Consider the following 22,970-nt stretch of genomic DNA (forward strand, 5'->3'; position numbering starts at 1 on the left):
CTATAATTTTTTTTTTTAATCATCACGTCGTAAAAATGCTTGATAGGCATCATTTCCAATGGTCACTCTTCCAGTAGCTTTCATTTGTTTTTTACCTTCTTTTTGTCTTTCTAATAACTTTTTGTATCTTGATATATCAGCAGCATGTAATTTTTGAGTAACATCTTTTCGTTTAGCTTTTATGGTTTCTCTTGCAATAACTTTGTTGTTGACTCTTGCTTGAATTGCGACTTCGAATAATTGATACCTAAGGTATTTTTTGAATCTTGTTACATATTCCTTACCTTTTGATTGTGCTTGAGATTTATGCGTAATTGTTGTTAATGCATCTTGAGGTTCACCATTTACACATAATTCCATTTTAACAATATCTGATTTTCTATAACCACCTTCTTCATAATCTAATGATGCATATCCTTTGGTACAGCCTTTTAATTTTCCAAAAAAGTCTTCGACTAATTGTGACATTGGGATCTCATATTTTAAAAGTACTTGACCGGTATTCAAATATTCAACATCCTTTTGTTCACCCCGATTATTCAAACATAAGGTCATTACGGCTCCAACATATTCATTTGGTAATGTCATGATAGCTTCAACGTAAGGTTCCATATAGCAATCAACTTCATTAACTACTTTATTCATTGGAAATTCATCTGGATTAGTGACAATCTTTTCCTTACCATTACGATAAATTATCTTATAAGGTACTGTAGGAGCTGTCAAGATGATCTTCGCACCATATTCATTCTCTAATCTTTCTTTAAAAACCGAAGCATGTAATGAACCTAAAAATCCTAATCTCCAACCAAGTCCTAAGGCATTAGAAGTTTCCTTTTCCAATGAAACGGATCTATCATTCAAGACTAAATTTTGCATTTGATCATCCATAGCATTAAAATCTTTACCATCGGCAGGAAATGCACCAACAAAAACCATGGGCTTAGGTTCTTCAAATCCAGGTAATGGTTGTAACCCTTCACTTTTGCCTAATTGGAAAAAAGTATCACCGACTAATGCTTCTCTCGGATTTTTCATTCCTGGAATAATATATGCAACTTGACCTGCTTTTATACTTTCCATTGGCGTTCTATCAGGATACATTATACCAACTTCTTTTACATCGTAGGTTTTATTACTATGAGCCGATAGTATTTTCATTCCCTTTTTCATCTTACCATCAACTATATGGACTAACATCACAACTCCAACGTAAGGGTCATGCCAAGAATCAACAAGTAGTGCTTTTAATGGTTTGTCAGCGTCTCCTATTGGAGCTGGTATTTTTTCAATAATTGCAGGTATAATATCTTTTACATTCAATCCAGTTTTAGCACTCACTGGTATACAATCTTTTGGATCTAGTTCAAAAGTAGATTCAACTTGTTCAATTGATCTTGGAATATCAGCCAGATCAAGATCAATTTTATTAATAATTGGTAATAACTTTAATCCCATACTATAAGCCAAATAAAAATTTGCAACTGTTTGAGCTTGAACACCTTGAGATGCATCAACTAATAATAATGCTCCACCACAAGATGCATAACTTCTACTAACTTCTGCTCTGAAATCAACATGCCCAGGGGTGTCAACAAGATGTAGTAGGTAGTCTTGATTATCGTTGTGTTTGTATATTAACGAGCAAGTATTTGCTTTTACTGTAATTCCTCTTAGTCTTTCAACTTCAAGCCGATCTAGCACTTGGGCATTCAGACCTGGTTGTATGACTCCAGTTAATTCTAATAATCTATCAGATAGTGTAGATTTTCCGTGATCAACATGAGCAACTATGCTGAAATTTCTATAATTCTCTATGGGTATTTTGGATATTCTTTCTTCTAAAGTTTTTCGAGATTGTTCTTGATTCAAGTTGTGTTTTTTTTCTTCAATTGTTATTGGTTTTGATGGGAATGATACTGAGGCATATTGTCTTAGTGGATAGGAGCATCGTAGTAATGATGAAAATCTTTGTTTGAATAGAGACGGTAGTAGCATTAATTTTGAAACATCTGATCTAATAAACTTTAAGTCGTTTTAAAAATTCTTTTTGCTGCGAATTTTGAAACAACATATGTTATACAGAAAATAGTCATAATTTTGATATTCAATTATATTATAAAAGAAGTCTAAATAAGTATTTATGAATTATTTTTAGCAAATTCTTCAACAAATTTTACTAATTTTTCAACACTAGCATAAGAAACAGCATTATAAATTGAAGCTCTTATTCCACCAGTTGATCTATGACCTTTCAAACCTTTCAAATTAGCAGCATCTGCTTCTTTTACAAACTTAGCATCTAATTCCTCAGATGGGGTTTTGAATACAACATTCATATTTGATCTTACTTTTGGATTTGTAACTGGTAATTTATAAAAATCAGCATATTTATCTAATGTGTCATATAACAATTTTGCTTTTTTGATGTTAGTTTTTTCAATTTCGTCTATTCCTTTTTCTTTTATGAGTTTCTCAGTTACCAATTTTAAAATTTGACATGTAAACAATGGGATAGTATTGTATGCTGAGTTGTTTTTAACAACTGTTGGGAAATCAAAAGCAATTGGACATAACGCTATATCTAATTTTCTTAATTGTTCATCTGAAGCTTGATCTAATAAATCTTTTCGTATAATATATATAGTTAAACCTGCAATACCAATATTTTTTTGAGCACCTGCCATTATAAGACCGTATTTACTAACATCTATTTTCTTTGACAAAATATTTGATGACATATCTGCAACCAATTCAACTCCCTTCGGCAAATAGTCCTCACTTGGAGTACCAAAGAATTCATTACCGTTAACGGTTTCATTATCACAGATCCACAAATAAGCAGTATCTTCCTTTATTGGATCCCATTCAGAATATGGTGGTATATCTCCATAATTTATTTTCTTTGTGTTTACAACAGTGTCAGCTTCAAAACCTAATCTATTGGCTTCCTCTACCGCTTTTGATGACCAGGTACCTGTAACTGCATAAGCAGCTCTTCCCTTCTTACCAGTTCTTTTAGCATAATTGGCAATTAAATTATATGGAACAACTGAAAATGCAGTGGTACCTCCACCTTGTAAGAAAAATACTTCATAATTATCAGGTATATCCAATAAAGTACGTAAGTTTTGTTTTGTATCATTGATAACAGCTGATGCAGGTTTTGAACGATGTGAAATCTCTCCAATTCCGATGGTATCGTTATCATAAGATAATAAATCATAAGCAGCTTGGGTTAAAACATCAGTTGGTAATAAAGCTGGACCTGCACCAAAATAATTTGGTTCTTCTCTTTCTAAAGTTCTTGGTTTTGACATAAATATTCTTTATAGAAATTGACTTTAAATTGAGATCTCAATCGTTGATAGAAGTTGCAATTATTAGGTGTAAGAAAGCAATGTATGAAATTTAAATGTAGCAAAAAAATTATTCATTCTTGTGACTAAGAGGCGCGATACAATATATGATGACTCAAGATAAATTACAACATTAATCACCTACTATAACAAGTCATTACGTTTACTATTCATTATTCATTATACAACTCTTACGCTATTTATAAAATAGACCATTTCAACATCTTCAGTTTCATCTAATAGACAATGTAGACTACATTCTCTTTCTGCAATATATAATATCACTGTCTTACACCTACCAACTAATTTTGAAGCCAGCTGCCAATCTCTTAGTTTAACGTTAGAATCTAGCTCATTTGGGAAAGCATCATTATTATCTTGAGTATTGTTTGTCATACCTTGTGAATTTCTTAGGGATTCTCTTAAGGATTCCGCATCAGGATTGTTTGGCTTATGAACTTCCAATTTATTATTCCAGCTAAGTGTAACTTTAAATTTACCTTCTTCTTCTAGAATAAACAGTAAGCCGTCATTCATACTAGCCTGGATCAAAACAGTATCATTTTGAGTTTTTTTAAATTTATCTAATCTTTTAAACATGGAGATAAATTCATTTGGTAACCTCATAATCAATCCTATATCCGAGTGGGTTGGCTCATGTAGTATATCTTGAGCCTCTCTTAATATTTTAACCGGAATTCTAAAGGTATGATTAATAACATTTGAATTGATATTTAAATTTGAATAAAATAATGCTAGAGACGCTGTTCTACCAGTTTTGGCGGCAGCTCCAGCTTCACCATTTGTTTCAGTTCTCTGTAATCTAATATTCAATCCTTCACTGTTTGCTTTATCAAAATTTTTTAAAGTTTGTAATAATAAATCAATATTTATCTCCATCAGAATTGTGTTATCCCTCATACTTTGAATTTCGATTGTTTCAAATAAACGGTTTATAGGTAATTTACACCATACTTGGGGTTCCAGCTGCACTGATCCACCATTTACCAGTATAACACTTAATACATCAGGAGTGAATTTTAGAATGACAAATTTTCTTAAATGTGATATTAATGATAAAGTATCTTTCAATTTTTCAATGTTTCTTGTCATTAATTTTAACTTCATCTTGACACAAAGATATCATGGGTAAGTTGAGCTACTTGTTGTGTCATTGACTTGACTCTGTACGTGGGAAAGTTATTTCTATGTTAATGAAAGGTCTAAGTTGTTGTTTGGTTGTAAACTGATATCAATTTCGTGTTGCAAAATAAAAATCTGAAAAAAAAAAATAATTTGTAAATATCAAAAAGCCATTAATCAACTCAGATCAAAATATCACTACAACTGTTGCGCTAATAGCATCAGCAATGAGTTCAGGGTCAAATGACAGCTTTTCCAATGAGGAGAACTTCAAATTTTTTGGACTTGGTGGTTGTAACGAAGTTGGACGATCATGTCATATTATCGAGTATAAGAACAAAGTTATAATGTTAGATGCTGGTATGCATCCAGCTTATAGTGGACATGCATCATTTCCGTATTTTGATGAATATGATTTATCAAAAGTAGATATATTATTAATAAGTCATTTTCATGTTGATCATTCAGCTTCATTGCCCTATGTTATGCAACAATCAAATTTTAGAGGTAAAGTATTTATGACACATGCAACAAAAGCTATTTATAGATGGTTAATGCAAGATTTCGTTAGAGTCACATTAATTGGGAGCTCAAGAAATGATGGTGCAGAAGAAGGGGGAAATTTATATACTGATGATGATATTTTTAAATCGTTTGATAAAATTGAAACAATAGATTATCATTCAACGATGGAGATTGATGGTATCAGGTTTACAGCTTATCATGCAGGTCATGTTTTGGGTGCTTGTATGTATTTCATAGAAATTGGAGGATTAAAAATACTATTTACAGGTGATTATTCAAGAGAGGAGAATCGACATTTACATTCAGCTGAAGTTCCTCCAAATAGTCCAGATATTTTAATTACAGAATCAACTTTTGGTACTGGTACATTAGAACCAAAAGCAGAATTGGAAAAAAAATTAACAAGTCATATTCATGCTACAATAACAAGAGGTGGTAGAGTTTTATTACCAGTTTTCGCTTTAGGTAATGCACAAGAACTTTTGTTAATTCTTGATGAATATTGGCAGAAAAATGAAGATTTACAGAGTGCAAATGTTTATTATTGCTCAGGTTTAGCTAAAAAATGTATGGCCGTTTATGAAACTTATACAGGAATTATGAATGATAAGATACGGCTCTCTTCTTCTGGTGATTCTAGATCTAGTCCTTTTGACTTTAAGTACATAAAATCTATAAAAGATTTATCAAAATTTTCAGATTTAGGTCCTTCTGTAGTAGTCGCAACTCCAGGTATGTTACAAGCTGGTATATCAAGACAATTATTAGAGAAATGGGCACCTGAGCAGAAAAATTTAGTAATTTTAACTGGTTACTCAGTGGAGGGTACAATGGCGAAAGATTTGTTAAAGGAACCGCCAATCATACAATCAATAAATAATCCTGATTTAAGTATACCAAGAAGGATAGGTGTTGAAGAAATATCATTTGCAGCTCATGTTGATTTTCAACAAAATTCAGAATTTATAGATAAAGTGTCACCATCAAAAATTATATTGGTACATGGTGACTCAGTTCCAATGGGTAGATTGAAATCAGCATTATTGAGTAAGTATTCATCAAGAAGAGGGACAGACAGAGAAGTCAAAGTATATAATCCAAAAATATGTGAAGAGTTGATTATAAAATTTAAAGGGTTGAAAGTTGCTAAAGTTTTGGGGTCATTAGCTGAAGAACAATTACACCAACTAAAACAAGAAATCGAAGATCAAGTTAAGAAGGATGAAGAAAAAATTACGGAGATTAAAGAAGAAAACGGTGAAGATAATAAAATGGAGGTTGACGAAAAAGAATCAGGAAATGTATCTGTTTTCAAACCAGGACAAATAGTATCAGGTGTCTTAGTCTCCAAAGATTTTGATCTAAATCTTGTTCAATTACAAGACTTGAATGTATTTACACAATTATCAACATCAATAGTAAAATCAAAAATAAACCTCAAAATAAATGCTGATATATCATTAATGATATGGCATCTTGAACAAATGTTTGGATATATAAATATTGTTACTGATGACGAAGAATCATGGGAATGTGTTATAATGGATGTTGTTGATATTTTCATAGATAAAACAAATAATTCTGGTTTGTATATATCAGTTGAATGGATCAATGACAATTTGATGGCTGATTCGTTGGCAGATAGTATAATTGCAATATTGTATTCCATAGACTCATCACCTGCATCAGTTAAACTAACCTCAAAACAACATAATCACAGCCACAATCATATAAGTGACAGGGTCAAAATTGAAAATGGCATAAAGAAAAAGTTAATCAAAAACGATGACATAGAAACAAGGATTCAAAAAATTTCATTAATCTTACAAGCTCAATTTGGTGATGCATTAGAAAATTTACCAGACGACAAGGCAAAAGTTACAATTGGTAAAAATGTTGCAAATATAAATTATAGATCTTTGGATATTGATTGTTCTTCAAAAGTATTGAAAGATCGTATTGAAAATATCATCAAGAGAGCTTGTTTATTGAGTGCTCCATTAGCTGTATCGTCAAAGTTTGCATAGATTTAATGATATAATTTTTAATGAATAGATTTTATAAAACTAATAATAATGTCTAATATCTCTAGTTCCCTTGTCTTTGTATTTGCGTATATTCGTACACAAATTTGAAACAAAGAAAAAAAAATTGAGACTAATATCAAACACTCCAAATTTACAACCAAACTAAGTTAAATATCAATTTTCTGGAATTATCAACTTCTAATAGTACATTTTTTGTCACCATTTTATTTACCACATAGTAACCAACTGAACCTACTCAATCACCACAAATAAAATATAAATAATGAGGTATGTTATTTACAAATGCATCTTAATCAATATCTAAATACAATTATTAATACTAACAATAATCTAGTGAGTTCATAGATAGACCGAGATCAGAACTAACAGAACAAGAGCTAGCAAAACTAGAAGAATTTGAATTTTTACACGGTCCAATGTCCTTGCTTAATCAAGCCAAAAAGCAAAATTCACCAGTAATAATTAGTTGTAGGAATAATCATAAATTAATTGGTAAAATAAGGGAATTTGATAGACATTGTAATTTAATTTTGGAGAATGTTAAAGAATTATGGACTGATCAAGTAACTAATGAGTTTGGTAAGAAGAAACAAGTGCCCAGAGAAAGATTCGTTAGTAAAATGTTTTTAAGAGGTGATTCTGTTATTATAATATTGAAAGCTTGATGAAGGAGAGATTGAATTTAGTAAAGTAATGAAGTTAATGTTAATATACGTCTTAATAATACAATTTAATTTTAAAAAATATTGATACCTATACACCAACTCTCAAAATATTTTGACCTTGATGTCTAAATTTAATAACTTCATGTCTTTCCATAATATATAACGCTTTTTCCAATGCTGAACTACTTGCTTTACCAGAGTCAACAAATTCTCTTCTTAAAGTTCTATAAGCAGTTGACCAACCAATTGGTAATCTTCTTCTTAATTCTTGTTCAACTTTTTTAATTTCTGCATTTAATGAAGCATCAGATACATTTCCTACACCTTGATCAACTGCATCCATTGTTGAAGCTGTAAACAATCTAATAGCTTCTTCAACATGTTCTTCTGTTGCTATTGGACTTAATCTTAATTTAGCTAATGATTCAGTTATACGTATGATAGCTTCTAATTGACGTACAGTAATTGGAATTGATGATCTTTCATTCATTTCAGCTTCATTAATTTGTAATCTTCTTCTAATGGACACAAAATGCGATGATAATCTTTCTGATGCTTCTTCTGTTAATCTTGGTGCACATCTCAATTTAACATATTGTATATATCTTTTCATTGTTTCAATTGGAATTTCTCCCTCTTGTTGTAATTCTTGAGTTTTACCACCTGCATGAACATTCATAACATGTTGAGCTATCGAAATATCTCTTCTTTCATTATGATCATCTTTAACAATAAATATCATATCAAATCTTGATAAAATTGTACTTTGGAAATCAATGTTTTCACCTGGTGATTTAAATTCATCATATCTACCATAAACAGGATTTGCAGCTGCTAAAACTGAAGTTCTTGAATTTAAAATTGTTGTTATACCAGCTTTAGCAATAGATATAGTTTGTTGTTCCATAGCTTCATGAATTGCTACTCTATCCTCATCTCTCATTTTATCAAATTCATCGATACAAACAACACCGCCATCAGCTAAAACCATAGCACCACCTTCTAAATAGAAATCTCTTGTTTGAGGATCTCTTTGTACAGAAGCTGTTAAACCAGCAGCTGATGAACCTTTACCTGATGTATATACTGAAATTGGAGCGATTTTTTCCACAAACTTTAACAATTGAGATTTTGCAGTACCTGGGTCACCAAGTAACAAAACATTTATATCTCCTCTTAATCTCATACCATCTGGAAGTATCTTTTTAGAACCACCCATTAATAAACACGTTATTGCCTTCTTAATATCATTATTACCATAAATTGATGGAGCAATTGAATTTGCAAAAACATCATATAAATTAGACATTCTTGATAATTTTAAAAATTCTTCTTCTTCCTCTTCACTAAATATGATACCTTGACCATTTGCTCCAGCATCAAGATCAGTTTGATAACCCAAGACTTTTAAATATGGGTTTCTAATTGCCACATTACTTGTGTTATTATTTCTTGCAGCTTGTTTAGATTGAAAGATAGAATATATACCAACAATTGTAACTCTTGTTCCTGGAACAACTAAATTTGTTAAATATCTATCACTTTGTAATAATATATGACGGGGCATTTCTCCAACTGGAACCATATCAGGTGCTTCTTGTAATTTTAAAACTTGTTGATCAACAAATGTAGATTTATCATGATCAATAACATAAGAATCTTGTGGACATTTTTCTTGAGTTGAATTTGGATCTACATTATGAGGACTTTGACATTTTGGTAATTGAATTGAACCAAATCCGTTTTTAATTTTTAATTGCATAGTGTGTTTACATTGACGACATATCAATTGAACTTGTGTAGCTCTTGATGATAAAACTGATGCCGATATAACTATACCACTTACTCTAACTATTTTTGCAATATGTTCAGAATCTAAATTTCTTATACTTATTTTATTTGCTTGTGAATATAATATTAATTGACAAGTTGGAAAATTATTTGGAATTTCATCTTGTGATAAATAAGCAATTCTTTTACCAATGTCTGTGATAGCATTTTCAAATAATGGAATCATTTCAGAAGGATCGTCTGTTAATTTTTTATTTAATTCATCATTAAATCCAATTAAATGTTCACTGTCAACTTTTAAAAAATAATTATTAATTAATAAATTTTCTCTTAATTGATCTCTATATATAAATTGTGAATCTAATCTAAATTCTAATATAAATGAACGGAAAGCTTTTGTAACTTCATTAAATGAATTATCATCAGGATCTTCACCTGGTAATACAGGAGCTGAATAAACACTTGGTCTTTCAAATGACATGTTGAGTTATGTGAGATGACGATTTAGATTTAAAAAGAAGTTGGTGATAAATGAATGAAAGAACTGAATTGAAATGAATTGACTTGAACTGAATTGAAATTGAAATTGGTTGTTAAAAATTATGAAATGATAAATCAAATAAATAAATAAAAATAAAAATAAAAATAAAAATTAAATTTAAGACGTGTATTCTAATGATTACATAATAAATTACATAATAAGATCAGTATATTATTAGACTTCCTAAATGAGTTAAATTATCATATTTTTTGGTAGCACATTCAATATCAGATTTCCATTAATTTATAGTATTGGCTCATTAACAGTTAATTATCTTACCATAAGTTCACTTACATCTCATATTACATTGGCATTATTACAAATCAATTAAATTGTTGCTATTGACTTGATGCGATTCAAATAAATGTTCAAACAATTCATACGGCAAATTACAACTTCATCAATCAAACCATATGCAATTCCAAAGAAAAATAAATTACCGCAACGACCACTATGGCTAGTCAAAGAAGACGAAATAGAGGAAAAATTTATAAAATCAGGGGGTCCAGGAGGTCAAAAAGTAAACAAAGTTAATACAAAAGTTGAAATTAGACATTTACCTACAAACATTATAGTTTCATGTCAAGAATCAAGATTACAAGAAAGAAATAGAATTAAAGCAAGAGAAATATTAGCATTGAAATTAGATGATTTATATAATCCAGGTACAAGTAGGAATGCCGTATTAAAAGAGAGAGCTCAAAAAGTTAAACAAAATAAATCAAAAAAGAGTAATCGAAAATACAAGAAGTTGGATGAAGAGAAACAAAAACAAAAAGAATTGGAGAATGATGAAAGTGAATTAGACATTAATGATGAATTCGAAGACTTCATTAAAGATGCTAAAGTTGATCTACCACTTAAGAATATCTAGTAATTGTATATGTAATTGTTTTAGATGTAATGATACTCAAAGATTGTAAATTCGTTCATGTTATGTAAATCTTTTTATATTTGAATTCTAGAAAATTGTACGGTGAGCTTATTCAAAAGACAGGGGGTTCACTTAATCTGGCAGAAATGTAGCTATGGACCATACGTACATTTCAGAGTAATCACTTTGACCATCAGCAAAAATACTGTATATAATAAAACCACACCAAACGTCGTGGTAATTATAAGTCAAAGGCCGACTTTTGCATCAGACAATTGTGAAATATTTAAGTCAAAGTTCTCGCCAACACACAGCGCCTAAAATTGATAATTTTAATTAAGAATTTTTTTTGCATCCAAATTGATACCTGTAACAAACATTTCTTTTTCAAAATTTCCCAACAACTTCTTCTCCTACACATCTTTAATTCTTTCCTCATGGGTGTTTCAAACACGGTTATTTTGGTATTTCTGGTATTATCATTTGCTACTGGACTCCTAGTACTACTTTGCATTAGTACTTTAGAACCAGATTATGTTTGGATCCAAACCAATCAAGATGGTAGAAGAAGAAAAAGATCAATGTTTTTCAGAAAAAAGGATCCTTCAATTGAATATCTTGGAAATAATGTTACTGGTTTAAGGGAAGTGGAACAAGGTCAAGATCAATTACCCAATGAAGAACAATTCCGTCAAAGTAGTTCAAAGGTCGGATTACATAGCTTTATAGTTGAAGGTTCATCAAAATCTAATACTAAGAAATCAGAAGAAATACAACCACGTCAATCAGAAGGACCAAAAGCTAAGGACAAAATTAAAAATCCAGAATTACACACGAGTCAATTGAACATGCCAGCAAAAGAAATGAGTGGTTCATTCGGTGATATTTCAATAATTCCAGATGAAGTTGGTCAAAATGAAACGAATATGGTTCAAACTAATGCGGATAAAAGTGATACTTGAACCGTTTTAGGTTACCAAAGAATGTATCTGCTGAATTTAATGAAATGGAATTATCTTAATTGACAAACTCCTCTTACCATTATTATTCAAAAATTAATTGATGATAGAATTTATATAGTAAGAGACAAAGTTGTTCGTCAAACTCATTATCCAATAATTAGTTTCATTAATATATTAATAAAATGTTAATAAATTATTATATCCCATAACTATTTATATCAAGCAGTTGTAGTTGTATAATTTTGAAGGTTTGAAAGTACTAAAACGTCTCTTAAATTATTGTAAAACTTTAAAAATTCTTCTATAACTGGTTTAGTTAAAAACTCACAATTCTCGATTTCATTAAAATGTTTCATTATTATTTCATCAGTTACTTCATTTATTATTGATTCATTTAAAATTTCTAATGGATCAGGTATAATATCATCTAAATTTATTTCTTTAAAAGATATTAGATTTAAATTTAATAATGATAAATAATTTTCAATTGATTTTATTAAATTTGTTAATTTATAGTTTTCTGATGTCATATCATTTATTGTGTTTGATAATTGATTGATATATATTGATGATTCGTTATCGTGAAATTTTTTAATGGTTGATAGTATTTCGTCACTTAGTAGTATTTCCTTGTCATCGATTGGTATATTATTTGATAAGATTTCTTCAATTGAAGTTGAAGTTGATGTTGTGATTGGTATATCGGTGTCTTGACTTTTTTCCAATGTAGGAGTTAAAGGTATTCCATACTTTATGGTTGAACTAAGATTTCTCTTCGTTATTAATTTGGTTTTTAATTCATCAATTATTAATTCTTTCTTTTTCATATCTATTTTATTCTTTACTGCTATATCTTTCATTGAATTTGATAGATTCTTGATACTTTTATGTTGGACTTTATTTATTGAATTCACTTGATCATATTTATTTTTAATTCTGTTTCTCTCGATTAGGTATTCTTTATTCTTCTTGTCTTTTATTGTTAATTGCTTTTCCAATATGTTAACTCTATTATTTAATTCTTCAATTGTATTATTTTTTGACGTTATTGACTCATTTATAATTTTTTGTTGGTTCCGATATTTATCAATTGACAGTATAAGATCCATCATTACATCTATTATTGTTTGATCATTTCGTATTAATTCATCAGTTATAATAATCAGATCATCTTGTTCTTTGCTTGTGGAGATTAAATCATTTGAGTTTATACTAGGAAATAACAATTTTGTTTCTATATATGCTCGAGACTGTAAAGTGGAATTTAAGTAGTTGGCCGATGATATTAGATGAGCTCTTTTATGGTATGAATATGAATCTGTCATTCTTAAATAAGATAGTTACTTGATTTATCGATTAAAAAATGAATAGCTATTCTTTGTTTTGATTTATGGTTCATGACACAAAATTAACTTTTTGAAACTTTTAAAAGTTATCGAAGGTCAGATTCAATTATACCACGAGACATCCTCAATATTAGAAGGGTTATGTAGTATTTCGAACAATTTTATACTTTTTTATTAACTAGAGATCTTATGAACTAAAAATAGCATCTATATTAATATTTTTTTTGAGTTATTGAATGCTTATACCATAATCATCAATTTTAATGACCAGCTTCTTCAACTTCATCAAAAACAAACCAATCATCATTATCAGGTTTAGTATTTTCAGTAGTATCGACTTTTTCATTATCATAAGCAGCAGTATTTACATCATTTGTTTCATATTCTTTAACATTTTCACTTGATAATTCATGAATTTGAGGTATGGTTGGTTTACCTGGTAATTGAAATTTTTTTACTGCTGAATCAATTTCTTCTTGTGATAAAGCTTTTGGTTTAAATTGTCTAATGTTTTGAACATATAAATCACCAATTAAATTTGATCTTTTTGGTGTGATTGAAAATAATCTTCTTGATGATATACGCTAAAAATGGGATTGTTAGTATACAAAACGGTAAAGTCATAGGGTAAGCGAGGCAGGATTAATGTAGAGCTATGAAGGAGATTTTAACTCTATAGTCAAAGCTTGTCATGTTCTGTTTAAATATTGTTGATATATGGGGTTTCTCCAATTGTATGTCGTTGAAAAAACTTTCAAATACTGTATTCCAATTTTAAGTTCGTCTTAATTTCTCTCGTATTGCTAACAATGACTTGAGTTTGATTGATTCATCAATATCTCCTACAAGTCAACCATTGAAGTCCATTGAATGTAGTATTATAGTTCCTTCTTGCAATTTCATAAATTAATTCCTTATCCTCTATCATTCCGCCATAAATGATCTGTTACATACAGCAATTGGTCTGAACATTGTTGTTATGAATATGTAGTTGATGGTTGATTAATATCAGATTCAATATCGTTTCTTTGACTATAGACTTTTTTTTTCACCTTAGTATTTGCGAATCGCATATTAATTATGGAGGTAGTGTAAAATTTTACAAGGTTCTTCAAGCTACCAAATTAGTCTATCTAAATAATACATTTCAATTGGACAAGTAGTTAATATATGTTTCACGTGATGACATATGCAATTACTACTGAATCATATATATTTATCAACAAGTAAATCTTAATCAATCAATACTTGATAAGCAACGATGCCAAAGTATTATTGTGATTATTGTAAATCATATTTAACGCATGATACAAGAAGTGTTAGAAAATCTCATTTAATGGGTAAAAATCATATAAAATATTATTGTGATTATTATGAATATAAATCAAAAGAAACTGGTGATTGGAAACCAAAGGAATTAATTTATGAAATAACTTTAAATAAACTAAACAAGGGAATACCTGGTGGTCCAGATGATAAAAATTTAATAGCTAATCAAGATCATCACAAAAAAAATGAGGATTCAATGATTATTGATCTGAAATCAAATGATGATGATAATGATGAAGAAGAAGAAGAATTTAATTTACCACCACCACCTCATTTTACTGGTTTACCTTTACCTCCACCTGCTGTTTATAATAATACTAGAGAGTATCAACATTCAATTTATTTACAAAAAAAGCAACAACTACAACAACAACAATTTTAATAGCTGGATTCTATTAGATGCAACAACAAGTTTAATAGCTGGATTCTATTAAATGTATGACTAATGACTTACGAATTTCGAGGTTGACTGGGTTTGAGTATATTCAAAAGTATATAGAGCTCAATTTGTATAAATTGAATTTACATAAATTACAATCTTTTATTAATAAAAATTTACTATATACCTATATAAAATACCTATATATAATTTTCTATCTTTCTCTTTTAGCAGCACTTTAATAAAAACATAATCAAAATTAGAATTACAACATTAGTCAGATTCTGGTGAGCAATAATGCTTGTATTTTATATAATGAATTTATTAAACCTAAAAAAATGTATTAACTTAGTGATTAATAAACTTGAATTTATTAATGACTTTTTATATCTTCTCTTCTTTTAAAAACTAAACTTATAAATCAGCATCATCTTCATCTGGTAATGGTAAAGCAGTAGCTTGTTCCATTTCTTGTTGATATTTTTGCATTAAATCAGAATCAACTTGAACTTCTGGTGGAGCTAAAGCAGGAGAAGCAACAAATTCTAATTGAGGATTACCAACTAATTTTCTTGCTAACCATAAAAATGGTTTTTCAAAATTATAATTTGATTTTGCTGAAATATCATAATATTGTAAATTTTTTTTTCTATGAAATGTAATTGTTTTGGCTTTAACTTTTCTTTCTTTAACATCAACTTTATTACCACATAAAACAATTGGAATATTTTCACAAACTCTTACTAAATCTCTATGCCAATTTGGGACATTTTTATAAGTAATTCTTGAAGTTACATCAAACATAATAATACCACATTGACCATTAATATAATAACCATCTCTTAAACCACCAAATTTTTCTTGACCAGCAGTATCCCAAACATCAAATTTTAATTCACCAAAATTTGTATGGAAACCTAATGGATGAACTTCAACACCTAATGTTGCAATATATTTCTTTTCAAATTCACCAGTTAAATGTCTTTTAACAAATGTAGTTTTACCAGTACCACCATCACCAACTAAAACTAATTTAAATGTAGGAACTTCTTGAGCCATCTTTTTCTTTTGTATATATGAATTATCTATCTAATTTATGTATATTGATTAAATGAAATAAATGTAATGTTAGTTCTTCAATTGATTGATTGATTAATTGATTGATTGACTAATATGAAATTGAAATTGATTGATCTAATAAATTTGTAATACAAAGATGATGTCTGTTAAAATATTCATCAAAAAGAAAAAAAAAAAAACTTTGTTGATCTAGCTGAAGAAATTTGGTAGCTCGATTCATAATATTACATAATAAAATAGATGAGCTTTTTTTCTGTCTTTAATAAAAATTTCAATTTAATTGCCATTTTTAAAATTTGATTTGTTTATAGTTTTAATTTGATATTTACACGACGTAATTGTTCATATCAATTAATATTGTTTCACGACGTAAAAATGGTTGCAAATTATAATTATTTTTTAAATCCTTGGAATAGAGTGCTCTTGTCACAAAACTATGTACAAATCTTGATCATCCACATTACCATCAATAAGATTGAGTTTTTTGATTAGTTTACAATAAATTATGTAAGTAGCCTTCCGCAATTAACCCATTCAGAGTTAAACCTTTTAGCCTCTACAGATACTGAAGTAACATAGTTTTTCTACTTCAGTACATTATTTGTTTTTTAAATGCTTAACAAAATTCAGCTGTCCAACCAAAAATAACAGAGACTTGAGAAATTCTACTTTTGTTGCCTGACCTTTTGATATTCATAAATGTTGATCTTTTCAAGAAGATCAACTCCTACAAGTAAAATATTTGAAGCTTAAATTTGAGAAGCCTATTCCTGGTCAAAACAATCATCTTTATCAGTGAAATTATAATGAGTATTTCTCTTTCAAAGAACGATTTTTTACAATTTAATTTGAGCAACAAAATAGTAGAATAATATGAAACTCTAGTCGACTCACAGCATTCAAAAATTTGAAGACTAAAATTATCGATAAAATTGAAACCCGACTACGGTAGGTAAAATATATCAATTAATCATTTATTGAAAGTCTGGTGCTTTTTTTTGTTACCTTCTACCAACTCAGTCTTATTAATTACGCGAAAAGTCAAAGACTAGTGCTGCAATATCAATTGACAGCATGAGTTTATAATCTCGTTGCATCTATACTACACATATTATATGGATTTTTTTAGTTTATTGTAAGCCTGATGTAACTTGATCACATTAATAATTATTAATGAAATTATTGTACAAACTTGAAATCGAATCCATTTCATTTTGTAAACTACAAAATTTTATGAACACTATAAAACCGGATTACTTATTCATTTTATAATCCCAATTTTACTATCAGTTCATTCAAATAAATATAAAATTACTTATTGAGATGTGTACTTTGATGATACTTTACTTGTCAATATATATGTATATATCTTTATTAATTACCCAAGATACATACGAGGAAAATTAAATTCATACAGAATGAACTAAAATTTAACAATAAAAAAAAAATTAATAGTCAATTATTTCAACAGGCTAAATATATAACACTAAATCAAAATAGAAGAAAAAGAAGAATTTAAATTAAATAAATAAGGATATAAATAAAAATTTAAGGAAATTGTTATTTTTAATCAAATTTAGAATCAAAAACAAAAATTTAATTTATTTTAAACATTTTAAAAATGCCTTTCAAACAAATTAAAATTATATTTAACTTAATCTTTTTAACGCGTAAAAGAATACGTAAAAATTAATTGATTAATAAATAATAAAATAAACTAAATGTAAAATTTAAAGGTAAAAATTTATTGTTAATTTGCCATTTTTTACATTTTTTTTATTTTTGATTTCTACGCAAAATAAAATATTATTTGAATAAAAAAAAAAAAAAAGATCTTCAATTTAGAAATAATTTTTAATTTATAAATTAATTTACGAATAAATTTAAACATAATCAATAAATTGATGAAAAAGAACAATTTTATATTAATGAAATTAAATTATTGTTGTTAAGTTTTAAGACCTTGTACTTTAATGAATCTGAATCTGATATATATGTATTTATTGATATTTATAATTATTTCCATTATCTTCAAATGCCAATTGATAAGAAGTGTGGAATAGCATTATATTGAAATTAAATAGTTCAATACTTCTTTTACTAAAGTGTTGATATTAATTATTTAAACGATATTTTTTACTTTTTTAAATTCAAACGTTTGAATTAATATTGACTTGTAAATTATATTACACTAATTAAATATTATTAAGGATTTACGTTAAAATTAAAGGAAATATACAATAATTAATACTAACAAATAAATATATATTGTATTTATTCTTTCTTAAATATTTTAATTGATTTAATAATATAGGAGTGTTTGCAATAATTCATTAATAGTAGATAAATAATATATATATTATACTAAAAATAAAATTTATTTATAAATTATAGAATGAAAATAAATATCTAAAAGATTTATCGTAAAACTTGTTATATCATATATAAATAATAATTTATTATTATATTTTGAAAAGATAAACTATATTTTAATAAAATAGAAGACGTTATTCAATAAAATACACACTGCGTTAATCTTATTTTTATAATATTAACTATAATATAAAATTATAGTTGATATAATTAAACACACCCTTTGTTACTACTACTACTACTACTACTACTACTACTACTACTACTATACTTCTTTATATTCAATAGTTGACTATAAATTTCTGTCCAGTATTCAATTACAATTAGAATCACAAATTAAAAACTTGATAAAAAATTAAGCTTTTTTTTTATAATATTATATTAATTTTATTTAATATTCAATTCAAATTTCATTTATTTGAATATCACTTATTAATAGTTATTGAAGAGGGAGTATATAGGAGTTTGACTACTTGATTTTTTAATTTTACTATTAAAACAGTAATATTTTTTACTTAAAATAGCAACATTTTTATCCTCTTAAATATAAATTAAATTAAATTAAATTAAATTAAATTAAATAAATAAAAAAACTGAAACAATAAAAAAAAAATAAAAAAAATAAAAATAAAAAAAAAAATAAAAAATTTAAATTTCCTCGAAAATTTAAAATTATAAAAATTATCATTTTGAACACTACTCTTACTTTCTTAAATTAAATTTTAACACTAACTACTATAACTTGAGAAACTAAAAAATAATTGTTCTTAAACTTCAATTGAAGTGTTACTAATATTAATTGATATTTGAAATTATTAATAAATACTAGTTTATTATTTTCCAATTTTTTTATTCTCTATTTTCTCTCGAAAATTTTATTTGTTTGTTTTTATTTATATATTTATATTTACTTAGAATTTATTTTTTTATAATTAAATTATTTATTATATTTATGAAAAAAAAAAACCTACCACCAAAATTTAATTAATTTTTTTTAATAATAATTTCAATAGATATACACTTTTTTTTATTTTATCTTTACTATCACTTTCACTTTCACAATATCAGGGCCATATTCAACAGTCAATTATCAATTAACTCATCTATTAGATATAATCAATACCATTCGTTAAAGAACTTTCACTTATTATTTTACAACTATTGAAGTTCGTACTATACAAAATTAATCAAAAAATACCACAATGTATCAACAGATATATTATGGGAATAATGCAAGATCTATAGAAAATTTACCAAATCCTTTACAAATTCATCAACAATTTCCTCATCCTAATCATCATCCCCATCCACATCCTCATCAACAATTGGGTTCATTTCAATATTTTTCATTAAATAATCCTCCACCACCACCACAAATTCATCAACACCAACAACACCAAAACCATCAATATCAATATCCTCAAACTTCTTCTCCTAGAATGGGAAGATCTAGAAAATCTTCAAGATTAACTTCATCTACTTCATTATTATCAAATGATTCAAATAATTCAATTAAAAATGAAATAATTGATAATACTATAGATCAAATTACTGCTTCAAGAACTATATTAATTAAAAATTTATCACAAGAAGTTACATTTAATGAATTATTAAATCAAATAAATCATGGACCTATTGAAAAAATTGGATTAAAAAAAGAAATTAATAATTCAAATGAAAATTGTTTTATATCATTTGTAAATTCTAAAATTTCTTCACTGTTTTATTCAAAATATAATAATAATAATAATAATGATAATAATGAAAATAATGAAAATAATGTAAACGATGAATTGAAAAAACTAAGAGAAGTTTTAAAATCAAAAAATTTACAAATTTCAATGAGTGAATATAATGAGCCAAAAATTAATAATCATAATAATAATCTTTCACCATTTGATAATATAAAATTAAAAGTTTTAAATTATATATTAGAATTTCAAGCAACAAGATGTTTAAAATTAAATTTTAAAATTAAAAATATTTTACCTGATGATATTTCAACTGATGATAGACTTAATCAAATACAACAATTTATAGTTAATCAATGTGAAAAATTTGGTGATATTGAAGATTTTCAAATTAAATTAGATAAAGAAGAAGAAGAGTTGAAAGAGGAAGAAAAGGAAATTGAGTCATCTAAAGAAGAACAAAATGAAGTTGAGGAAAAAGATACTAAACACGAAAAAGAAGACCAAAATTTATCTGAAGAAGCTGAAGAGGAAAAAGAAATTAAATATATTAATGGGGAAGTTATTGTACATTTTACATCAATTGAGTCAGCTATAACTGGTTACGAAAATTATTCAAGACGAATTTACCATGATTTAAAAAAACTAACTAATAATAAAGAATCCATAAGAAAAAGATCAAGTACTTCAAAAGATATTAATGATATAAACTCCAAATTCAATATTACATTTACTGCTATAAGTTTTAATAAAGATAGATGTGATCAAACTATTGTACATGAAAACTCTACCAACTCAAATATTTCAAAATTCTCGGCAAATTCAAATGATCTAATAAATAACAATGAAGTTGATGAATATGAATTTGAATCTGAAAATTCAACCATAAGTGATGAAGGTTATTCCATGTTATCATCAAGTTCAAGATTTAGTCAAGTTCAACCAGTACAATTAATACCATATATAAATTATAATAATATTGAACCTTCAAATAATAATAGATCATTATATCTTGGAAATTTACACCCAAGTACAACAATTGAAGAAATTGCAAATAATGTACGTGCAGGCGGATTAGTTGAATCTATAAATTATTTCCCGGAAAAGAAAATGTGTTTTATAACTTTTATTGATGCAGCTATTGCTTACAAATTTTATAAAACTCATCAACAATTACATCAATTGGTTATTCATGGTTGTGATATAACTGTTGGTTGGGCAAAACAACATAGTGGTCCATTAAGTAGAGATATTGCATTAGCTGTTACGGCAGGTGCTTCAAGAAATGTATATATTGGTATTAAAAATAATAAAGATTCTGAACTGCCAAAACCTTTAATACCAACTGAAGAAGAATTAAGAAAAGATTTTTCAAATTTAGGTTCATTAGAACAAATTAATTTTTTTCATAATAATGATTGTGCATTTTTAAATTTTATTAATATAAAATCAGCAATTGCTTTAATAAATATTTTCAATTTAGAAGAAAAAGATTCAATTTTCAAATTAAATAAATTTTTCAACAATCCAACAAAAGCTGAAGAATTTTATGGAAAATATAAAAAATTTAAAATTAGTTTTGCAAAAGATAGATGTGCATCAGTTGCGAAATACCTGTTTTTAAAATCAAGTGGAAATGCAGGATCAACTTATAAATTGTATAAAGATCAATTACATGCAAGTGTTAAAAAGAATGGTAAATATCACAAAAATAAACATCCACAACAACAAGATATGAAACCTGATGATGCTATGATTAATGATGAAGCAGCTATGGTTTTTGGTATAATTAAAGATTTAGAAAATAATAAAATACAAGCTGAAGAAGCAAATGGTAAACATGAAACCGAAAATGGTGAATTAAAAAATTCAACTGAAGGTACTGAACCTGCAAAAAATGGGGAAATACATAAAGAAGACCAAATTGAAGAAGAAGATGAAGGAGAAAGTGATGATGATGACGATGATGATGATGTTTCAATTATAATTGGATCTGTTGAAACTACTTCAACAAATAATACAACCACCACTGGAAAACAAAATGGTCACACAAACAACAACCACTCCAACAACAAAACAAAATCAAATAAACCACCATTTAGGTATCAAAAAGTATATCACAACCAAGATAATTCATTCTCACAACGAAAATTCTCAAGAAATTCATCAAATATTTCAATAAATAGTTCAATAAGATACAACAATAATGATTCATTTGGTCATCAACAACAACATTCAATCCCGCAATCTCCTTATATGCAACCACAACCAGTTTATTTCTTACCACCATTAAGTCGTACAAGTTCAGCTAGTAGTTTTAGATCAAGTCAAAAATATCAACCTTCACCAAATCCAAATATTCATGCACAACCAGTATTTGTACAACAACCACCTATGGTAATACCATCTCAACCACAATCTCAACCTTTTTATTCCCCCAATCCAAATATGCATCAATTTCAACCACCACCAACAGCACAATTTACAAATGGTAATCAACAAATAAGATATGTATCTGTTGTACAATCACCACAAATTATGCAATTACCATTACCTTCGCCACAATTTGTTGGTCATAAAACTCCTTTCACTACATCTGGTCTGCAAGTAATGGCTCAATACTTAGCTAATGCTCAACAACAAGAAGCTATTTATGAACATGAAAATATTAATAATAATAACGGAAACGGTAATGGTGGGTATTTTTATGGTAATCATAATGGTAATGGATCAAGTAATAATCATCATGAGTTTGGAAATAGACGTGGTGGTAATCGTAATAGAAAATCATCTTAGAATTACAAATTAAATGGTATTTTTTTAGGTAGTGCTTTTTTTTTTACTTTATTGTTTGGTTTCAAAAA

At 27.5% G+C, this 22,970-nt stretch overlaps 13 protein-coding genes across 13 annotated transcripts; 6 read left to right on the top strand and 7 right to left on the bottom strand. All coding sequences in view use genetic code 12, as the record gives it.

Annotated features, from left to right (window-relative positions):
* Positions 1-15: 15 nt before the first annotated feature.
* KGF54_003057 (GTPase) lies at positions 16-1,998 on the bottom strand (the record flags this gene model as incomplete). Its single annotated transcript, XM_051763604.1, has 1 exon — positions 16-1,998. One exon carries the CDS (start codon positions 1,996-1,998, stop codon positions 16-18), a length of 1,983 nt encoding a protein of 660 aa, XP_051620427.1.
* A 143-nt stretch (positions 1,999-2,141) lies between these two features.
* On the bottom strand, positions 2,142-3,320 carry SER1 (O-phospho-L-serine:2-oxoglutarate transaminase; the record flags this gene model as incomplete). The annotated part of the gene is made up of 1 exon (XM_051763605.1): positions 2,142-3,320. The coding sequence occupies one exon, from the start codon at positions 3,318-3,320 to the stop codon at positions 2,142-2,144; it is 1,179 nt and encodes a 392-aa protein (XP_051620428.1).
* A 219-nt stretch (positions 3,321-3,539) lies between these two features.
* MEC3 (Mec3p) lies at positions 3,540-4,472 on the bottom strand (the record flags this gene model as incomplete). Its single annotated transcript, XM_051763606.1, has 2 exons — positions 3,540-4,253; positions 4,335-4,472. 2 exons carry the CDS (start codon positions 4,470-4,472, stop codon positions 3,540-3,542), a joined length of 852 nt encoding a protein of 283 aa, XP_051620429.1.
* A 257-nt stretch (positions 4,473-4,729) lies between these two features.
* On the top strand, positions 4,730-7,054 carry KGF54_003060 (cleavage polyadenylation factor subunit; the record flags this gene model as incomplete). The annotated part of the gene is made up of 1 exon (XM_051763608.1): positions 4,730-7,054. The coding sequence occupies one exon, from the start codon at positions 4,730-4,732 to the stop codon at positions 7,052-7,054; it is 2,325 nt and encodes a 774-aa protein (XP_051620430.1).
* A 283-nt stretch (positions 7,055-7,337) lies between these two features.
* On the top strand, positions 7,338-7,740 carry SMD2 (mRNA splicing protein; the record flags this gene model as incomplete). The annotated part of the gene is made up of 2 exons (XM_051763609.1): positions 7,338-7,342; positions 7,410-7,740. 2 exons carry the CDS (start codon positions 7,338-7,340, stop codon positions 7,738-7,740), a joined length of 336 nt encoding a protein of 111 aa, XP_051620431.1.
* Positions 7,741-7,828: 88 nt separating this feature from the next.
* On the bottom strand, positions 7,829-10,012 carry CDC46 (MCM DNA helicase complex subunit; the record flags this gene model as incomplete). Its single annotated transcript, XM_051763610.1, has 1 exon — positions 7,829-10,012. The coding sequence occupies one exon, from the start codon at positions 10,010-10,012 to the stop codon at positions 7,829-7,831; it is 2,184 nt and encodes a 727-aa protein (XP_051620432.1).
* A 424-nt stretch (positions 10,013-10,436) lies between these two features.
* Positions 10,437-10,946, top strand: KGF54_003063 (uncharacterized protein; the record flags this gene model as incomplete). The annotated part of the gene is made up of 1 exon (XM_051763611.1): positions 10,437-10,946. The coding sequence occupies one exon, from the start codon at positions 10,437-10,439 to the stop codon at positions 10,944-10,946; it is 510 nt and encodes a 169-aa protein (XP_051620433.1).
* Positions 10,947-11,383: 437 nt separating this feature from the next.
* On the top strand, positions 11,384-11,908 carry KGF54_003064 (uncharacterized protein; the record flags this gene model as incomplete). Its single annotated transcript, XM_051763612.1, has 1 exon — positions 11,384-11,908. The coding sequence occupies one exon, from the start codon at positions 11,384-11,386 to the stop codon at positions 11,906-11,908; it is 525 nt and encodes a 174-aa protein (XP_051620434.1).
* Positions 11,909-12,126: 218 nt separating this feature from the next.
* KGF54_003065 (uncharacterized protein) lies at positions 12,127-13,233 on the bottom strand (the record flags this gene model as incomplete). Its single annotated transcript, XM_051763613.1, has 1 exon — positions 12,127-13,233. One exon carries the CDS (start codon positions 13,231-13,233, stop codon positions 12,127-12,129), a length of 1,107 nt encoding a protein of 368 aa, XP_051620435.1.
* A 281-nt stretch (positions 13,234-13,514) lies between these two features.
* On the bottom strand, positions 13,515-14,226 carry ATP14 (F1F0 ATP synthase subunit h; the record flags this gene model as incomplete). The annotated part of the gene is made up of 2 exons (XM_051763614.1): positions 13,515-13,838; positions 14,209-14,226. 2 exons carry the CDS (start codon positions 14,224-14,226, stop codon positions 13,515-13,517), a joined length of 342 nt encoding a protein of 113 aa, XP_051620436.1.
* Positions 14,227-14,515: 289 nt separating this feature from the next.
* On the top strand, positions 14,516-14,965 carry KGF54_003067 (uncharacterized protein; the record flags this gene model as incomplete). The annotated part of the gene is made up of 1 exon (XM_051763615.1): positions 14,516-14,965. The coding sequence occupies one exon, from the start codon at positions 14,516-14,518 to the stop codon at positions 14,963-14,965; it is 450 nt and encodes a 149-aa protein (XP_051620437.1).
* A 411-nt stretch (positions 14,966-15,376) lies between these two features.
* On the bottom strand, positions 15,377-16,021 carry GSP1 (Ran GTPase; the record flags this gene model as incomplete). Its single annotated transcript, XM_051763616.1, has 1 exon — positions 15,377-16,021. The coding sequence occupies one exon, from the start codon at positions 16,019-16,021 to the stop codon at positions 15,377-15,379; it is 645 nt and encodes a 214-aa protein (XP_051620438.1).
* Positions 16,022-19,617: 3,596 nt separating this feature from the next.
* KGF54_003069 (uncharacterized protein) lies at positions 19,618-22,902 on the top strand (the record flags this gene model as incomplete). Its single annotated transcript, XM_051763617.1, has 1 exon — positions 19,618-22,902. One exon carries the CDS (start codon positions 19,618-19,620, stop codon positions 22,900-22,902), a length of 3,285 nt encoding a protein of 1,094 aa, XP_051620439.1.
* Positions 22,903-22,970: the final 68 nt, after the last annotated feature.

The sequence above is a fragment of the Candida jiufengensis genome (genome assembly GCF_024610255.1).
Source record: "Candida jiufengensis strain CBS 10846 chromosome Unknown scaffold3, whole genome shotgun sequence".
NCBI lineage: Eukaryota > Fungi > Ascomycota > Pichiomycetes > Serinales > Debaryomycetaceae > Lodderomyces > Lodderomyces jiufengensis.